A 19,667-nucleotide genomic window follows, 5' to 3' on the forward strand; every position below is an offset into this window, starting at 1 on the left:
GGCTGAGTTAGAGCACACTCGACAAGGTCCATGGCTTCCTCTATGGCTCTCTTTGCGGGACTTCAGATTAAAGACATTTGCAGGGCTGCAACTTGGAGCAGCGCGCACACCTTCACGAGACAATACTGCCTGGAAACCTCGGCACAAGAAGACACTGCAGTAGGCCAAGTAAGATCGAGATAAACGATAAGCACAAATATGTAAGGGGAAAAGCAGGCAAGGGGAGAGATTCAGGGGAGGGGGTAGGAGCAGGGGAAGTAGACAGATAACGAAGGCGGGAAAGAGGAGGGGAGGGTGAGAGACACAGCATGGAAAAAGAAGGGGAAGGGCGACGGGTACACAAACCGGTAGACGGGTCAAAGCAAAGTCCAAAGTCCAGTAAGCTGTGATCCCAGGGGAAGTGGTATCACTTCCCTATCTCTGTTGCGAGAGGCTCCCTTTACGCAGTGGACTCTCTCAGAGTGGTCTCTGAGACTCCAAGGCCTACAAACTGGATCTTTCCCCAAAAAGGGGAGAGGGAGTGCTTTGGCAAGGGGTGCCATACCATACCTCAGCTGTCAGTGGCTTCCCTTGGCACAGTGGACTCTCTCAGCGGGTTCGCTGAGACTCCAGAGTATAAATATTGGATCTTTCCCAAACAAGGGGGGAGAAGGAGAGCTTAGTCAAGGGCACAAAGGACAGGGGGCAGGCAGAGTAGCAGGCAAGGGGAGAGATTCAGGGGAGAGGGGATAGGAGCTAGGGAAGTAGACAAAGAGATAAAGAGTACTAAATGGGAACATATTTAATTAATGAGTTTTATATAGCGCTGGCTAGACCCGAAGGAATCGGAGCGCTTCACATGAGGAACAATAATGTTGCAATTTACATCAGTTAAAAGTTACATAAGTATCAAGAAAAGCATTTAAAGAACATAGGGGACAAGGTGGATGGAGCAAGGAAGGGTAAGGGGAACTCTTTTGTACCTACTGCTATGTTATTTTGTTACCGATACTCCCATTCCGACGACGGGGAATGATGCAAGCCATGGGAATCTATGAAAGTTATCAATACCGGAGAACCAAATTTACAGGTAAGTAACTTGTTTTCTTTTACATTACTCCCAGATGAAGGATTAAGGCTGGGCATGCCCTCCATATAGACTGGGAGCAGAATGCAAGCATACTGGTAAAATGATGGACAAGAGTTTCATTCTGATCTGAGAATGCAGAAAGGCTGGGCTTTTGCTTGGCACTGAGGATAGCCTTGCAAAGTATTCTCCAACGGTTCCTATCCCCTTTGGTTCAAACTTGCAAAAGGAGCAAGAAATTCCCCTGCAGCTATAAGAACTACAGATTTGGACTTTGGTGCAATTTACTTACAAGTGTTTGTTTCATACTGTGCCGCTCGCAGCCTCTGTCGGGGAATCCCTTGCTGGACTTTGGTTTTCTAATCGTTTTAAAGACTCCGTGTTGTATTCTGAACTACAAGGACCTCTTCACTCAGGGCTTACCGCTGACGCTGCCGGGGCCGGGACTGCGAGACCCAGGGTGCCTAGCGCTTCAAGATCACAGCGCACCTGGTGTCTCTTCCCGCCCCCAGCTCCCCCGCGGCTATAAACGGCTCACGGCCCCCGCTCTGCGGGAGCCGCTCGCAGCCTCTGTCAGGGAATCCCTTGCTGGGCTTTGGTTTTCTAATCGTTTTAAGGACTCCGTGTTGTATTCTGAACTACAAGGACCTCTTCACTCAGGGCTTACCGCTGACGCTGCCGGGGCCGGGACTGCGAGACCCAGGGTGCCTAGCGCTTCAAGATCACAGCGCACCTGGTGTCTCTTCCCGCCCCCAACTCCCCTATTTAAACCTATTGGTGTCCGCGCACGCGGGACGCGCACGGGTCTCAGCCCGGGTCTCAGCCCGGGCAAAGGGCGGGCCGTTGAGACCATTCGAGGACTGGAGAGACTGGACTGGGCCACCCCCTTTAATTTTCATTTTATTTCCCTTTCTGTCACCTTTTAGGTATCATGGTGTTGACTAGAGGAAATAAAACTAAGGCCCCGGGTAGCGTGGGTAAATTGCTAGGTCCTATGGATGACTTTATTACAAAGGCTAATACATTCATAGACCAAAGTATATCATTGATGGAGGAAAGGGTTTCCCTGGACTTAGCATTTCCCAAAAGATCCTCCATGGGTAATTTGGCAGACGCTAGAACACCCGCACCTGGTAATAATAATGAAGGGCCAAGGGTGCTTTGTGAGGGCAGACGTAGTCTGCCAATAACGTGGATTTGTCGGCTTCTCAGCTTTCAGATTCACAGATAAGCTCAGATCTTGAAAGAACACCCGAGCTATTACCCCAAAGCCTTCCACAAACGACATCACAGGAAAGAATCCAAGCAAGGGGGAGGAGGGAGGGTGCAATAGGTAAAAGAAAGAATGATCTGAAAAACCCTACCCCTGATGTGACAGAACATACTTCTAGTATCCCACAGAACCCACCCCCTAGAGTAGAACAGCTAGTAGTTCCTGCGTTGATCCATCATGTTGTTCATGAAATTCCTACCCCCATTAATTTGGAATCGCCTACTTTTCTATCCACTAGTAAGGGATCAATAGATAGTAATAATTCACAGCTGTTAAACAAGATCGCTGACCTTCTTAAACTATTCCTGCAACCAGTAGAACAAAAGTTAGTGCAGCTGGAGACTCAGATATCCAAGCTTGTTAACCTCCCACATCATAACCAACCGGCAGGGACCCAAAAAATGGGAGGAAACAATCATAACAAGCAACCTTCCCTGAAGCCTGTAAATACCCTTTCGAAACCCGCAATCACTCATAAGAATGTATCCCGGGCTGTAACACCTAGATCAACGAACACTAAGAGCACATTGAATCCAACTACCAATGTAGCTACGACCCTGTCAACAACAACAACACCTGCATTGAAGACAGTGGCAACAAACAAAGTAACATCTAAAACTCCGGCGATCCAAACTTTGGCCCTTAACCCTCCGGTTCCAATAGTTATTAGAAATGTTCCTAGAGGACCCGGGGAGGCTAGATTCCCTGTTTATTTGCCACCGGACGCATCACCTTATGTAGTGGTAATGACTGGTGTCCCTGAGCTAGCGGACCACAATGCGGAACCTATGTGGTCCCTGAAAAACAAGGCACAACACTGGCTACATACTAACCGTCCCATGCCTCCAACTTGGCATGGAAGGATCTTGACAGTACGTAGGACACCATGGGTGGGCAAAGGTAGAAAAACTATTCCAGGGGATTGCATCGTGATTACGTTTGAAGACCCCCGTGTAGCAGATTATATCTGCTCCTGGGACCACACGAATGCAAAAGGAGGTATAGGTATTAAACCACTCTCTTTTTTTTTTTTTTACCCCTTAAGACAACCTAATGGCCTTTTTCATGATCATGGCCCTTCCTGGGCTGCACCACCCCCCCGTCAGGTCGATTTTTCTAACACCAGACAATATGGGGGCCCCCGTTATCGTGAGTATGATTACTCTTGGCATTTAATGGGATCACGTTACCAGGGAGGAGGTTGGGAAGAATGGGGCCCACATACGCAGAGGACGATACACAGAGAACCGCCCCGCTGGGACTCTTGGTATAACATCCCGTTGAGTAATAGATTTAGCGGACTTGAAATGGTCGATTGACCATCAATGGAAACTGAATTTATTAACTCTAATTCACCCGAGCTGACCCCTAAAATAAGAACTCCCCCTTGGTAACTATCGAAGCCGCAGCATCAAAAGCTGATACGCTGCCCATACCCACCCTCTTTTGGAATGTGGCGGGCTTACGCCCAAAGATCGAGGAACCATGTAAAATAATTTGCCTCCAAGAGACATGGTCCACAACAGAGCTTCACCTCCTGGGCTATAAAACGTATTTTATCCCAGCCGTGCGTAGCTCAATAGGTAGGCCCAAAGGAGGGCTAATAACGTACATTGCAAATACCTTGAACCATCTAAAAGTGTCCATTATCTACTCCGACCCAAATTGTCAAATTCTCTCTCTTTTTTTCGCGAATAAGGAGTCTATCCTTTTGGTCAACTCTTATAACAACTTAGAGGAAGATCAATTTCTGATTCTTTTGGGTAACATCCAGGAGAGATTAACTCAACTATATCAGTTGAAGGATGGACAAGGGGTAACCCATCTTTTATGGGGAGGGGACTTCAACCTGCATCCATGCCCACAGGCGAAATCACACTGCTGTGGGATAGTGGATGAATTCGAGGCCCCATTAGTGCACTTTGTACACACCAAGGTGGGGAATGCCATGAACAATCTGCTCTCTGATTTGGACCTTGTAATAGCTAACCGTCCAAGTCTGGATCAAAACTCCCTCCATCCGACCTATGTGGGCAGAGGTCACCAAACGACAGTCGATTACATCTTCTTGTCTCCTGGATTGCTAGATATAGCTAAAGCTTTCCAGGTCATTGTCAACTCACTGAGTGACCATTTTGCGCTGAGGATGGATCTCTATCTAACCGAGTATAAGCCCCAAAATATAGCAATAGCAAAAACTCTTGCCCAGAATAAGCTAGAGCTAGGAAAACAGAATGGTTACACAATAAAATGGGGAAAAGTCAATCCAAATGAAATCACAAAAAAACTGGTTGACGCGGCTTATCCCAACATAATTAAATGCCTGGATCTCTCGATAAACCACGAAGAAGTCCTAAATAATTTTAGACAAATTTTAGAGAAAATCAAGGGACTACTCACTGCAAAACCAATGCCCAAGAATCCTACGAAAAAAGGGTGGTTCAATCACAGCTGCACCGTAGCCCTTTCCAAATTAAAACTCGCCCTACATAATAAACCCAGAGATGCGGGGCAGATCCAACTCCTCATGCGCCAATACACTGGGGAACGCAAGCTAAGAACCCAAGAACTGAAACAGAAACTCTGGAAAGCCCTGCATACGAGCGCCGTCTCAAAAAATAGCAAGGCCTTTTGGCGAACTGTTAGATCCCCCTATCTTACTGATAATAATGTCCTAAGATTGAAGAGGCCATCGACGAGGAAACAAGGGTGGCCCACTTCACTAATATTTTTAAACACACTTCAACCATAGGTGGGTCTGCCAACACACTTCCAAAAGTACAATACACAATTCCGCTGCTTTTTGACATACCCGATTTATTAGTGGCTCTGGAAAAAAGCAAAACTGGGAAAGCCCCAGGCCCAGATGGGGTCCCAGTGGACCTATTTAAACACAATATGGACCTCTGGGCCCCTATTCTTACCAGAGTGTGCACAGCCGCCGCAAACGTGGGAGTGCTAAATTCCTGGACCAAGTCTATAATGGTCCCCATTTTTAAAAAAGGGGAGCGCCAGGATGTGAAATGCTATCGCCCCATCTCATTGCTGGACTCGCTCGGCAAGGTTGTCGGGAGAGTAATCCTTGAGCGACTTCAGCAATGGGGTGAGGAGAGAGGCATTATCTCCGATCTCCAGTTTGGTTTTCGAGAGGGGTTCGGAACGGTAGAGCAGGCCCTTAACCTAAGTTTGATTATGGGTAAATATATACAGGCAAAGAAGAATATGGTCTATATGGTCTACGTAGACCTGTCCGCAGCTTTTGAATGCGTTTCGCATTCAAAACTGTGGACGGTCTTAAAGCAAATGGGAGTGGATTCCCCCCTTTTAGATTTTCTGAGGGAACTCTACTCTAGAGCCTCGGCAAGAGTGCGCTTTGGCCTGAACGGAGAGCTGACGGCATCTTTTGGAATAGAGCGTGGAGTCAGGCACGGGTGTGTCCTGGCCCCCTTTCTTTTCTCATTGTACACCAATGGCCTGGAGCCAGAGATGTTGAGGGGGGCCAAGGACCTCCCACGTGTAAAACAGCGCCTGATTCCCGCTCTGCTCTATGCGGATGATGCAGTCATCCTTGCGCGCACACCGCGCGAACTTCAGAATTCTCTGAATAGATATACGACTTTTATGGGCGGTCTAGATCTACAAGTGAACGTCAAAAAAACGTTTGTCATGATTTCAGGTACTGGGAAAACAAGAGTAAAAGACATCTACCTTGACAACCAAAAACTCGAGGTAACTGCCCAGTACCCATACCTTGGAATCATGATAGACGAAAGACTGACATGGAAGCCAGCAGTAGAGACAAGATGCCATTTGTTCAGAAGATCCATGGCGGCACTGATGAGCTTCTCCCAGAGATTGGGGAGGAGGGCACCAGTGGAGCTATTGAAAATCTATAGTGCCAAGTGCCAGGCCATTGCCCTGTATGGAGCGGGAGTCTGGGGACACACGGATACCAGTGCCCTCCAGGTAGCAGAAAACACTTTCCTAAGATTTCTTTTAGCCACCCCGAGAGGCGCTTCAACCTATGCCTCTCACTTGGAACTAGGAATTCCCTACCTAGAGGATTTGCTCAGGATTCAACCATTGATGCTGTGGCGGCGCATTTGGACTTCTGTCAAAAATGCACTGACACAGTCAATTGTAGCTGATACAATGGCTCTTGACCAGTCCTCAAAAGTAAAGTGGCTCTGCTACATTAGAAACTTCTTTAAAGACCTTGGCCTTTAGAAATATTATCTCCAACCAGAGTCCATACTTGACCTCCCGAAGAGAGCTCTGAAGCAACAAGCCCTCCGTCATTTAGAGACATTGAGCTTGATCTCCGAGTCGTCAAAACCTTCGGTTCTCCATGCGAACCTGGTTCAGACAACTTACGGCATTCAGCCGTATTTAACCCTTCAGGTCACAACACATGAGAGAATGTTGATGACAAGATTCAGATTGGATACTTTTTTTAGACTGGTTGCTTTCCCTGTGAATAACAGCTGGGACTCAAGTCTTCCCTTATGTCCCTGTGATGGGGAATCTAACCAGTCTAATATACATGTTATCATGTTTTGTAAATTCTATCATCCACACAGGAAAATCTGGCTAATACCAATACTGAGGCGTTGGGGCCTTAGACAATGTCGGCCTGCATTTCTTCGCCTCCAAATGCTGGAATCTGAATCCGTCTGTTACATTGTCCTTAATTTCTTAAAATGTATTATGAAGCATAGGAAAAACCTGTAAAAAGCTCCTTGGAATTTTATCGCGACGAACTGAAATGCTTTGATATTTTTCCTTTAAGTCATGAAATTGTCTTCATATGAATTTCTTTGGAACCTATTTTTGTAACTTGTATTTCTGTGCAAAACATGTAAATTGTACTTTTTAATGATCCTTTTATGGTTTTCCTCTGTGAAAAACCGAATAAAGAAATTTATAATAATACTGTGATTATATGTACTCTAGTCTCAATCTGTTTATTGGTACAGTACTGTGAAGTGATTGCTTGATTATCTTTGATTTTTGGTTATAACCTGAGATCAGGAATAATTCCAAAGCTGTGCAATATATTGGCTTTAAGGTGAAGGCTTGAAGTTGCTTGAACGTCTTGTTCAAGGATGTAATAGAGTCCTTCTGGTACGATCAAAGTAGCTGAGGTAACCACGAACATTAGCCGAAATACAATATTTTTGTTACTCTAATATCCGAAGGTTTGATGGGCATAGTCATTATTAACTTAATCCATGAAACTACTAATGGTTTGTGATGCTTTCACTACATTACAAAATGCTTATTTGCAATTGGTGGCCTTGCTGGTTGAATTGGTGGTATGGAAAGCTTTTCTCTGCTTGACCTTCCTCTTTCTCATACCTAATTCTCCTTTCAGCAGCTGACCCAAGCCCTGACCAGAACCTGCAGCAGTCAAATGAGCAGCTCCTTCTGCACCAGGAACATGCAGAGATGATGGAAAATCTTGTGGCCAGCATGGACAGTATGGTGAAGGTGGTGGAGCGCATAGCCACTGTAGTGGAGCAGTCCTCTCTGCAGATGAATCATTTAAGTGACCTCATCATGAAGTTTGTTGGAAAAGATTCCTCAAAGGAGGAGCAACCCCTTACAGATTCAGTCTCTGATCACTCTTTTTCTCAGACTTCTCTAGGCACCCATCAGCAGGAGCCAGGGCCCAGCACTGCCTCCACTTCCTTATCTAATAGCTCAGTTGAGGCAGGAGTAGGGCAGGGTAAAATCCCAAGTTGTAAATCACGCCGTGCCAGTAGCCACAGCTTAGTGGTTCCAAGAAGGAGCGACCGAGAAAGACGCCCTTCAGCTCGTTTCTACATGTAATTTATAAAGTACCCGAGTATTCAGTTCATATATGCTAGTTATGCATAGGAGTATGAGAACCTTCAAACAATGAACCTATCAAAATAGGTGGGGGTCTTGCAGTGCCTTGAACTTTATAGTTGAGTATTGGAGCAGATGTCTCTTAAGGCAGTTAGTTACTTATTTTTTTATTTATCTTTTTTCTTTTTATCTGAAAATATTTGATTGTTTGGGAGTTGGCCACTCTAAGGGTACAGTCTTGAACCAGAATAGCACTAGTGTTTTTTTTTTTTAAATTAAAGACCTCTGGTAATATTTGCAAAAGAAAATAATTTGAGAATAAAATGTTACATTCTCTCCTTTTTTGATTGAAATGTTTTTGGTAGTTTAATACAAGTTTAATAAAATTACAATTTAATTAAACCAGCGTATATACGTTCCAAAAAGTTTATTTAATATATAAAGTGCTTTGTTCTTAAATGCTCAGTAAGGCTATATTACTGATGCAAAAAAATGGAAAATATGAATAAAGAAAAGTTAGGTAAATCAGAAATGAGTAATTTATGGTGATAGACAAATCTGGACACAAATGGCGTGTGCAGTGGTTGTTATCTAGAAAGTAGAAATGTGGAGAGAAGTTGGAGGATAGTAAAGGAGTTGGGATGGACAAAAAACTTCTGAAATACAAGTAGGAAGTGATGCAGCCAGCAGTTGAGCTAAAGAGATGTAATACCATGCTGCTGGGTGCCTTCGATCAGACAAAGAGTACCTCATACTCGAGACTCAACTCCTTGTAAATGTTGATACTGTTTGTGCACCATGTACCCTAGTAGCTTGAGTGGGGTAGCGGGAAACACATGTAAGGAAGTGCAACCAAATTCAAGGATACTCCTGAGAGTGAGGCCAATCTTGGACTATTGCTGATGAACATACATTCATTATGAGGCTCTTTAAGAGTTAAGAGGCTCAATGTGTGTAAGTACTTAGCAATACAAAGGACAGCTGTAGGCTGTGTTCTTTTGCTGAGATTTTCCAAACCCTCACTATGACCGTGTGAAGGAATGTCTACCCTCTAAAGCAGAAAGGTGTATACCATGTAGTGCTTTCCACAGGCGAATTGTGGTAACGGATCTGCACAAAGTCTGCCTCTGGTACCTATATACCAGACATGACTTCAAAGTCCTCCCATAAATATTTCCTGATGCACCTGGTGGCCATCAGGAAGTGGGAAGCTAAACTCTACCTCGCTGAACAGAAGAAGGCAGGGCAGGTCCCATCCACGTTAGTGTGGTAATGCATGCCCCAGTTCTATTCACGTTTGCCATTCTCTGGCAAGTCCAGGGCTAAGTTAAAGGATACCTAAGTTCGGACGTAAAAAATCCAGATACTACTACTTGCCTGTGTGCCGCTTCTGATCCAAAGAGAAGTCCCAATAGTCAATATGTGTGCCTTTGGAAGCCACTGATTTTTTTGGGGGCACCAACTGTTATGCCCTTCTCAGGTGTTGTTAATTTATTCAACCATAACCTGTCCTCCTCAAGCAATATCAAGTGTTCTGTGGCTATTAGAGGGACCTTGCCTACCACCAGAGCCAACTTTCCCAGTCTGTCCAACAGCGAGTCCAGCCCTTACATGGCTCCAAGGCCAGATGTGGTTGTAGTGGAGTGAGTCAATAGATGAGGAGCGACATTACGCTCCATCCACCTGTCGCACAGCCAATTCAAAAGAAGTATTTTAAAAAACTCAATTTTCAGTTGGACCATCCAAATATTTTATTGTTTCATCAATTTCTCATTGTTTTCCCTGTTCAAATAAAAGGTTGCATGTTTCCCAATTTTTTCCAATGCTACAAATAAGCCTATCTGGGCATTTTTCTGTGGCACTTGGGCTTACACAATTCGTCCTGAGCAGCTGTATTCACTTGAACCCTTTGCATTTCAGGCTGGATAGCTCTTCGCCAGGGGTAGCTATAGATTAAAATTAAAACCACTATTAATTGTGTGACATTCAGAAATCTATTTTTAAGTCCCTAGACCCATTTTGCAAACGGTAGTCCATAAAGGTTGAGGTGTGAAAAATAATACAAAAACACCCATAACTAATAAAAACCCAACCCCTTTCTTACTCCATATTGTAAATAAAAAAAAAACATTGCAAACAAATTCGACCACAAACACCCCCTGTGTAACTTCCTACTACTAAATGAATGCAAAATAACACCCCCCATCATTTTTATCAAACCATAATTTTCATCTGTACCTGCGTCTATTCAGTGTTATTTCCAGCAGTTCAACTGGCTGATCTCCCTCTTACACCACCATGCGAGTGCACAAACATTGAGTTGCCTTCTTAAAACATCCACCCTCCATGAATAAACATCAACAATTTGAATGTTCCGTATCAATTCTGATTTTATAAACATTGTTTTGTAAAAATACATATGATGAATGTTAGTTGTACACCAAATATAGGCGATGTCCATAAGTCTTGACTTCTTCAACATAGAATTTATAGCGGTACTCAAAACGCGAACTAAATTCCTCTTGTGAACCTGATTATGCCAAACAGCCTTTATATAATATTATTTTCATTACTTTCAACTTTTTATCCTCTTGGTGCAGACCGTCGGAAGGGGCAAAATTAATTCAATGTCCATGTGAGAGTGACAGGATGCACACCTTTGTATTTAACAAACAATTGAGTGTTTTTTTAATACTTCTTGAATTGTGTGTGCGACAGTTGGATGGAGCATAATGTTGCTCCTTATGCATTGAAGCATTTCATTAATGCTGTTGGGGCAGGGCACAATGCCAGTCTGCATGCATACGGTGTTGCCTTTGAGCATTTTGTGAAAACAAATTTGTTTAATACAAAGTTGTGCATCCTGTCACTCTTACATTGGTAGTGGAGTGAGGCCACAAAGAGGTCCACCAGTCAAACTCACCTGCCACCAAACCACTTTATATCTTTTTAGTTCTCAAAAAGAAAAGTAACAAGACATATAAAAGACTTCCATATAGTACCAGGCAATATCCACATCTTAAGTACAGTTGACGTATACGTAACTTATCTTTCTGATAGATACATCTGCCGTGTGGATTCCTCACCTTGTGAATATCCCCCTTGCGTCAGCAGCATTCAAAAATTTTTCTTCGTATCACGCCGGCGTGGACGACGTCACAGGAGCACGGCATCACGCGCGACTCCGTCGGACGTCACCGACTCCTTATTAGACCCACGTCGGCGTGATGACGTCAGTTCCCTTTTTCCGCGTCATCGACGCTAACGGTTTCTGGGATCTTCTGCGATACTTTGTATCTTCTACTATTATAGTGTTACTATTTCATCTTTAATTATTCCTTCTTTGTCAAAAATGTCATCGAGGAAGACAGGATTCAAGCAATGTGGGTCTTGCGTTCGCATGATGTTGATCACCGATCCTCATAACGATTGCTTATGGTGTCTTGGATCGGACCACGATGTTAAAAACTGTCGATCCTGCTTCAAGAGGAATCCTAAGGCGTTACGAGAACGTGAAGCAAAATTTCTACTTGCGAAGGTAAAGGGAAGAGAGACTGGGAGATCTTCGAGGTCGACGTCGAGACGCTCGAAGTCGAGACAGAAGTCGCGTTCGAAGTCTAGATCGAGGTCGGCTTCGAGGTCGAGGTCCAGAGCGAGGTCGAGATCCAGAGAGAGGTCGAGGTCTGGATCCAAGTCGGCTTCGGGTCATGCTTCGAGCTCCTTGAAAGCACAAAAGGAGAAAACACAGCTCAAGACATCATTCTGGAAAAGAGTCTTCGGATTCGAAGAAGAAGTCTCGTAAACATCATAAGGACTTCGTATCTCCTTCTCCTTTGCAGTCTCTCAGAGGTTCCCCGACTCCGGAACAAGAACCGGATCCGGTGTCACACCATTCTTCGGAGCATGAAGAAGAAGAGGAAGTTCCTCGAGCTCCGACTCCGGTAGAAGCTCCTGTAGATCAAGAGGGTCAGAATGAACCGATGTCAGAACAACCTCCTTCGGAACATCCAGTAGGTTCGTACCCTCCTTTTCCTGGTCCTGGACAGGACCCCTCACATTTCCTTAATGCGATGTTTGGAGTTTATTCGAGAGCAATGTACCCCACTGGTGCACCGGCTGGTCCCATGGGTCCATTGTCTTACAACTTGGGCATTCCTCAAAGTTACGCCCCAGCTCCTTTTATGCCGTTTATGCCGGCTCCTTAGCTCGGTACGGCTCCACCGAGGTCATAGACTCCGCATACGGCTTCGCCCTCGTAATTTGGATAGAGGTGCCACACCAGTCCATGAGTCTCGTCCTCCAGCTGGCCCCGGCTCCTCGTTTGACGTCGGATCCGGCTCCGTCGGAGTCGTTACCGGATCCATCGACTTTGGTTCGTATGGAATGGTCGAGACGCAGGGCTCAGCGTCTCTTGGAAGAAAATAGGTGTGAAGATTCTGATGTAGAAGTAGGTGAACTTCTAGATCAAGGGGATTGTTTTGAAGACCTACATAGTGCTAGTGGTCTGGAACTCTCTCCTGAGTGGGGTTTACCATCAGTTTCTGATGCACCATCTAAGGACGTGGCACCCTACCATGTTGTTATTAGAAAGGCTGCAGATCTACTCAATCTGACCTTACCTACTGTTGAGTAAAAACCTAACATCCTCACAGAGGTTTTACACTCTCCTTCTTCTATTATAGAGCCTACACTTCCATTTACTGAGGCTTTAACTGAACCGATAATGGAGGTCTGGAAGAGACTGTTGACTGCTCCTGCTGTTTCAAGATCTGTAGCAAGACGCTACAGGGTGGCACCTGGTGACCCTGAGTTTCTCCCTTCACATCCTTCACCAGAGAGTCTAGTAGTACAGGACGCTTGTTCCAACAGGTCTGCAGGTTCTTTTCCTCAGGTGCCAGCAGACAAGGACTCTAAAAAGTTGGATCAGTCTGCAAAGAAGATTTTCTCCTCAGGTAGCATGGCTCTAAAATCTACTAATGCTACTTTCCTTTTGGGGAGATATGTTCATGCATTGATGGACTCTGTGAAGCAGTTGTCATCTAAGCTTCCAGAGGATGATAGAAAAAAACTTTAATGAAGTGATCTCCGATACTCAAACTGCAGCACGCTTGGTAATTCAGAGTTGCATGGACACAGCAGACTCTGTTGCCAGGATTATGGGCTCTACTGTTGCCAATAGAAGGGCAGCATGGCTGAAATCCTCCGATTTCTCTACAGATGTACAATCCACGTTGTTGGACTTGCCTTTTGATGGGACAGGCCTTTTTGGGAAGAAGGCGGATGTGGCTTTGGAAAGATTCAAAGATAGCTGGGCTACTGCAAGATCTTTGGGTCTCCAGACAAGGGGTTCTACCACTAAGAAGTTTAGAGGGTTTGGTAGATCCTCCTTTCGTCCCTTCAGACAAGGCCAGCAACAACAGCAGCAGCAGCAAAACCCTTTGTACAAATCTAATAGAGGTAGACAGAAGGGTCGTGGACGTGGTCGTCAAGTCTCCTCTTCCTCTACTTCCTCCAATAATACCCAACCCCCACCTACATCAGCAACTCAGCCCTAGATCCACCATTCTGGATCGTGTGAGTCCGGTAGGGGGACGTCTTACTCATTTTCTACGGGATTGGAAATCGGTTACATCAGATCTTTGGGTTCTCAATCTCGTAGAGAATGGGTATGCACTTCCTTTTCAGGAGTTCCCTCCCAATTACCCTCCTTGCCAAGGTTATTGTTCAGAGGACCATCTTCTTCTCCTGCAGGAAGAAGTCCTGGCACTGTTCCGAAAAGGTGCGATAGAGGTGGTTCCAGAGCAGGAAAGGGGTCAGGGGTGCTACTCCCGGTATTTCTTGATACCCAAGAAGGATGGCAGGCTTCGGCCAATCCTGAATCTCAGGATTTTGAACCTCTATCTCAAACAGGAGAAGTTCAAAATGCTCACACTTGCACAGGTTATTCAAGCGCTGATGGAAGAAGACTGGATGGTGTCGATCGACTTGCAGGATGCGTATTTTCACATCCCCATTCTGAAGTCACACATGAAGTATCTCCGTTTTACGGTGGGATCGCAGCACTACCAGTTTGCGGTCCTTCCTTTTGGACTTACTACTGCGCCTCGAGTTTTCACCAAGGTGATGGCAGTGGTGGCTGCGCATCTCAGAAGGTCGGGGATTCCTGTGTTCCCCTATCTAGACGACTGGCTGATCAAAGCAGAGTCGCCGGAGAATGTGCTTAATCATCTGCAAGAGACAACTCAGTTGTTGCACAGGTTGGGTTTTTCAATAAATGTACCCAAGTCTCACGTGGTACCCTCCCAGCGCAACCTGTTCATAGGTGCGGTACTGGACACTACTGTATGTCGTGCATTCCCTCCACCTCAAAGGATTCACGACATACAGGAAATGATTCCTTTATTCTACAACGGAGCGGTTGTTCCAGTCCTGAAGGTCCTTCGTCTGCTCGGTCTGATGGCTTCTTGCATTCTGTTGGTCAGTCATGCACGCTGGCACATGAGGGCACTCCAGTGGTGCCTACGCAGGCAGTGGTATCAGCACAACGGAGATCTCAGGGAGTCTGTGAAGATCTCCAGAGAAACTGCAGCGGATCTGTCTTGGTGGAGTGTGGAAGGCAATCTGTCTCAAGGAAAGCCTTTTCAACTTTCTCCATCAGTGGCCACAGTGATAACGGATGCATCCACTCTCGGGTGGGGTGCTCATCTGGGGGACCTGGAGGTCAAAGGGCTTTGGTCTCCAGAGGAAAGGTTGCTTCATATCAACCTTCTAGAATTGCGGGCGATACGTTTGGCGCTCAAGGCCTCCCTCCCTTCCCTTCGCGGTCAGTCGGTTCAGGTCCTGACGGACAACACGACCGCGATGTGGTACGTCAACAAACAGGGAGGAGTAGGGTCACAGTGTCTCTGCAGAGAGGCTCTGCGTCTCTGGTCCTGGGTCAGGACCACCAGATTTGTCTGATGGCAAATCATCTGGCCGGAGTTCTGAACGTTCGTGCAGACAGTCTCAGTCGGCAGTTTTCTGCCGACCACGAGTGGAGGCTCCATCTGGAGGTTGTTCACGACATCTTTCAGATGTGGGGGACTCCTCGGGTGGACCTGTTCGCCACTCGCGAGAATGCTCACTGCCTGTCATTCTGCAGTCTCCAGTTTCCGATGCAAGGAGCTTTGGGGGACGCGTTTCAGTTGAGTTGGAGAAATCAACTCCTTTACGCGTTTCCTCCCATACCCTTGATTCCTCGGGTTCTGAGGAAGATTCGCCAGGACCGGGCCCAAGTCATATTGGGCGCCCCGGATTGGCCAAGAAGGGTGTGGTATACAGACCTTCTCCACCTCTCCTCTCACCCGCCGCTCCGTCTCCCTCACAGGGCAGACCTCCTCTCTCAGATGGAGGGGCAGGTTCTACACCCCCACCTCCAGACATTACACCTTCATGCCTGGAGATTGAACGGGGCAACTTGAACTCTTTTTTTCTCTCCCTCATGACGTGGTGGATGTCATTCTTTCTGCCAGGCCTGACTCCACTAAGTCCATTTATTCGTATAGGTGGTCTAAATTTGTCTCTTGGTGTAGGGAGAGGGATGTTGACCCTTTGAAGGCTCATTTGTCTGACATTTTGCAGTTTGCTCTGAAAGTGGCAACAGCAAATCCTTGCTGCGCCAAAGAAAAAGGGTATCTTTCGGCTTTGACGGCTTTTCTCGGTTTCCCGGATCAGCCCTCTCTTTTTAAGTCTCCTGTGGTTTTGAGATTTTTGAAGGGACTCACTAATAGATTCCCTCCTACTCCTTTTGTTATTCCTCATTGGGATTTGAATCTTGTGCTGACCTATTTGATGGGTTCTCCCTTCAAGCACTTGCACAAATGTCCCATGAGACTTCTTTCTTTTAAGACGGTCTTCTTGGTTGCAATCACCTCGGCAAGGAGGGTGAGTGAGCTTCAGGCTCTTAGTTCTAAGCCCCCATTCCTTACCATTCATGCTGAAAGACTGGTTCTTAGGACCAGGGCTGCTTTTCTGCCGAAGGTGGTGTGAGCGTGGGACGATGGCGGGCCGGAAAATCAGGCACGGAGGGCGGATGTAGTGAGCAATATCGTGTCCTTTATTATACAGGTGAACAGAGGTGGTATAGGGTTGGAGAAAACAGGAGCCACAGCGAAGGATGTGAAGAGGACGCCTGGATCGTCTTTGGTGTCTTCGGATTCGGATGGTCCTTCGGGGAGTTCGGGTGCTGGGGTTGTCCTCGGAGGTAAAGGAAAACAAAAGTAGCGGTTAGTCCAGCTGCTCTCGTTCGGGTTTGACCCGTAACCAACACCGGGGATAGTGAAGGGGTTTCAACGGAAGCGACGGTGAGGGAAGGGGCGGGAAGGACTCGGGAGGAAAGGTGGAGAGAAAGAGTGCTCGGTGAGGGGACGTGAGGGGAATCCTAGAAAATACGTGCTGTATTGATATTGATATTGATATTGAGATGTATTTATAAAGCGCTCGTTCGCCCGGGGGCTTCATGGCGCTATAGACAGGGACACAACGCATCAGTCACAGGAAGCAAAAAGGAACTCATCAAAACGCTTGAGAAAAGAGCCATGTTTTGAGGGAGTGTCTGAAACTAAGGATGTTTCCGCACATTTTAAGGGGAAGAGGAAGGGAATTCCAGAAGGCAGCTGCAAGGTGGTCAAAGCAGCTGCCTCCAAGACGCTTCCTTTTATAAGTAGGGACAGTCAGAAGATGTTTGTGCATGGAGCGAAGATTCCTAGGGGGGTCATATTTTTTAAACAGATCTCTGATGAATAGGGGGCCTGATTGTTGTAAGGACTTAAATAAAATACAACCAGTCTTAAGTCTTAAGCTGTACAAGTGGTGACGTGCTATACAGGTATACAACAGTGATCGCCAGGCCACATGTGACTAAAGAGAGGTAGGTTTTTACAAGGCACCTAGTGTGCTACAGAGGTGGATAGTTGGTACTCACACGCTCCGCCGCAACTCCCTGGTGAGTTGCGGCCGCTCTCCAGCCTCCTCCTCTGGACTCCACCAGTCTTCGCTCCACTCTTCTTCCTCTTCCTTCGTCTGGTCTGCGCCTTCTCCGGTCCGAGCCTCCTGCCACGAGTTCGCTGCTCCGACGGCGTCCCTGTCCCGGCTTCCACTTTTTCCGTGTTTCGGCTCTGGAGATGAGGAGGGACTTCCGGGGTCGTGGGGGTGTGGTTCCGGTTCATAACTGTTCCTTATAGGTTCCTGGAAGACAGAGAGGGGAGGGGGGCGGGTTGTCATGGTGATGTCCACGGACGCCTCAGGCTTGTTTGCAGTAAAGGGGAAGTGTCCGATAACAGGTGGTCGGGAGGGGTCCGTGACCGAGCCGCAGAGAAGGGGGTGTGTCCGATCACAGGCGGTCCGGGAGGGGTCCGGGACCGTATCGCTTCACAGGGGGTAACTCCCTTCCATCTAGGACAGTCCATTACCCTTCCTACCTTCTATCCTCCCCCACACCCTTCCAAGGAGGAGGAGAGGCTTCATCGCTTGGACCCAAAGAGAGCAGTTAGTTTCTATTTTGATAGGACTAAAGACTATCGTATTGACGATCAGCTCTTCGTCGGTTTTGCTGGCTGCAAGAAGGGCAGAGCGGTGCACAAGCGCACACTTTCCAGATGGATAATCCTGTTCATCAAGATTTGCTACTCTCTTGCGGGTAAGGACCCTCCTGAGGGTATTAGAGCACATTCAACTAGAGCAAAGTCTGCAACATCTGCTTTGTCTAGAGGTGTTCCTGTTGAGGACATTTGCAGGGCTGCGACTTGGGCCTCCCTCCACACTTTCGCAAAGCATTACTGCTTGGATTCCGAGGTGAGGAGGGACGGCCACTTCGTGCGCTCTGTTCTCCAAGATTTCCTGGTATAGCAGAGTGGACACCCTCCGGGAGTAGGGACTGCTGTGGGACTCTATTCACAAGGTGAGAAATCCACACGGCAGATGTATCTATCAGAAGAACAAGTTACTTACCTTAGGTAACGCTTTTTCTGGTAGATACAATATCTGCCTGTGGATTCCTCACATGCCCACCCGCCTCCCCGTTGTCCACTCTGCTATACCTGGTTTTATTGTTTGTATATGTTTTGGGTTTGATACCTTTGCTATGCACTGTGTGCTATTTTGGTTTGTATGTACTGTGTACATTGTATATATGCATATTTGCTGTCGTTGGCCGTCCGGGTGCCTCGAAGGCACGGAAAAAAGGGCGGAACTGACGTCATCACGCCGACGTGGGTCTAATAAGGAGTCTGTGACGTCAGACGGAGTCGCGCGCGATGCCGTGCTCCTGTGACGTCGTCCACGCCGGCGTGCTGCGAAGAAAAAATTCCGAATGCTGCTGACACAAGGGGGATATTCACAAGGTGAGGAATCCCATTGTCAAACTCTCGGAGAAAAGAGCACTGCTTGCTGACATTGTTTGGACTATGCAGGAAGGGGCGGGGGCCAAGAAGTAGGAGGCCCTATGAGGAGCTCTTAGCTGATCCCCCCCCGCCTCTCACTCATCTCCAGAACTCACGCCAACCAGTCAACAGAGACGCGGTAAAGGACTTCCAGCAGCGTGTTATCTGCTGTTTGTCCAGGAGAAGCGCTAGGTCCACCAACTGTGTTTCAGTTTTAATGTTTTGAGACTAGGGTAGACTTGCAACATGCAATGTTCTACTATGTCCCAGTTTGGATGCTCTGTAAGGGACATTAAGGATTCCCTAATTTCCTTCCAATAAGGGAGCTGTGTGGGACAGGACCACAACGTGCCGGAAATCTGGTCAGGAGGAAGGGCAGGGAATATCCTGTGCAATTTCGAAGGTTTTGTGTTTGCCCTATGGAGCAATGAGAACTGAATGAACTCAAACCTCATGCTTCGGGGTATTAAGCTTGGATATTCCACCAAGAATTTACATTCTTTGTTATGGAGTATACGGCCAAGGTCTGTTGTCCACACGGCCATCAGTGATGTAAGTGAAACATGTAAGTTAGAGCATAGGGCAATGTAGAGCAATTTGACTAAATGCTTGCCACTTCCTATGTCATCTACTTCTTGATCAAACACGTGTGGTTTGCTCTAAACCTGTTGGTGTCCAGTCTGTACAAATGTAACATATAATATCAGTGTGTCTGTGTGCCCTAGGCAGCCCATGGAGTTGTGAACAGTCCTGATGAGATATTAGCATGCCATCTTAAAAGAGCTCACTGTAGGAAGGTAGATCCCTGACTATGGTTGCCCCCAACTTTTTGCCTGGTGTTTTGCTGGTTTTCTGACTTAGTTGACCTGGGACCCTGCTATTCAGGGCCCCAGGCCTACTGCTCTCTCTGTAAAATGGATTCCATGTACCTTAGGTACATATCTAAATTGGATACTGAGTCACCTTATCAGTCCCTGTACAGTGTACCTTAGGTACCCAGGGCATAGGTGTACCCAGGGCTTACCAGGGGCTGCAGCATGTATTATGCCACCCCTGGCTGGCCATCCAAATCTGACAC

General features: G+C 46.7%; 1 protein-coding gene across 2 annotated transcripts in view; it reads left to right on the forward strand.

The window, feature by feature from the left end:
* Positions 1-8,581, forward strand: part of LOC144817698 (uncharacterized) — a 191,113-nt gene extending 182,532 nt beyond the window's left edge. The window contains exon 4 of one of the 2 annotated variants that reach the window (XM_078674454.1): positions 7,717-8,581. In XM_078674454.1, the coding sequence (XP_078530580.1) occupies positions 7,717-8,171 (455 nt within the window). In that variant the 3' untranslated portion in view covers positions 8,172-8,581. Of the gene's footprint in view, positions 1-7,713 lie in introns of both variants that reach the window. The other variant, XM_078674453.1, reaches the window with a different exon arrangement.
* Positions 8,582-19,667: the final 11,086 nt, after the last annotated feature.

This window comes from Lissotriton helveticus, chromosome 2_1 (assembly GCF_964261635.1).
Source record: "Lissotriton helveticus chromosome 2_1, aLisHel1.1, whole genome shotgun sequence".
In the NCBI taxonomy this organism is placed as follows: Eukaryota; Metazoa; Chordata; class Amphibia; order Caudata; family Salamandridae; genus Lissotriton; species Lissotriton helveticus.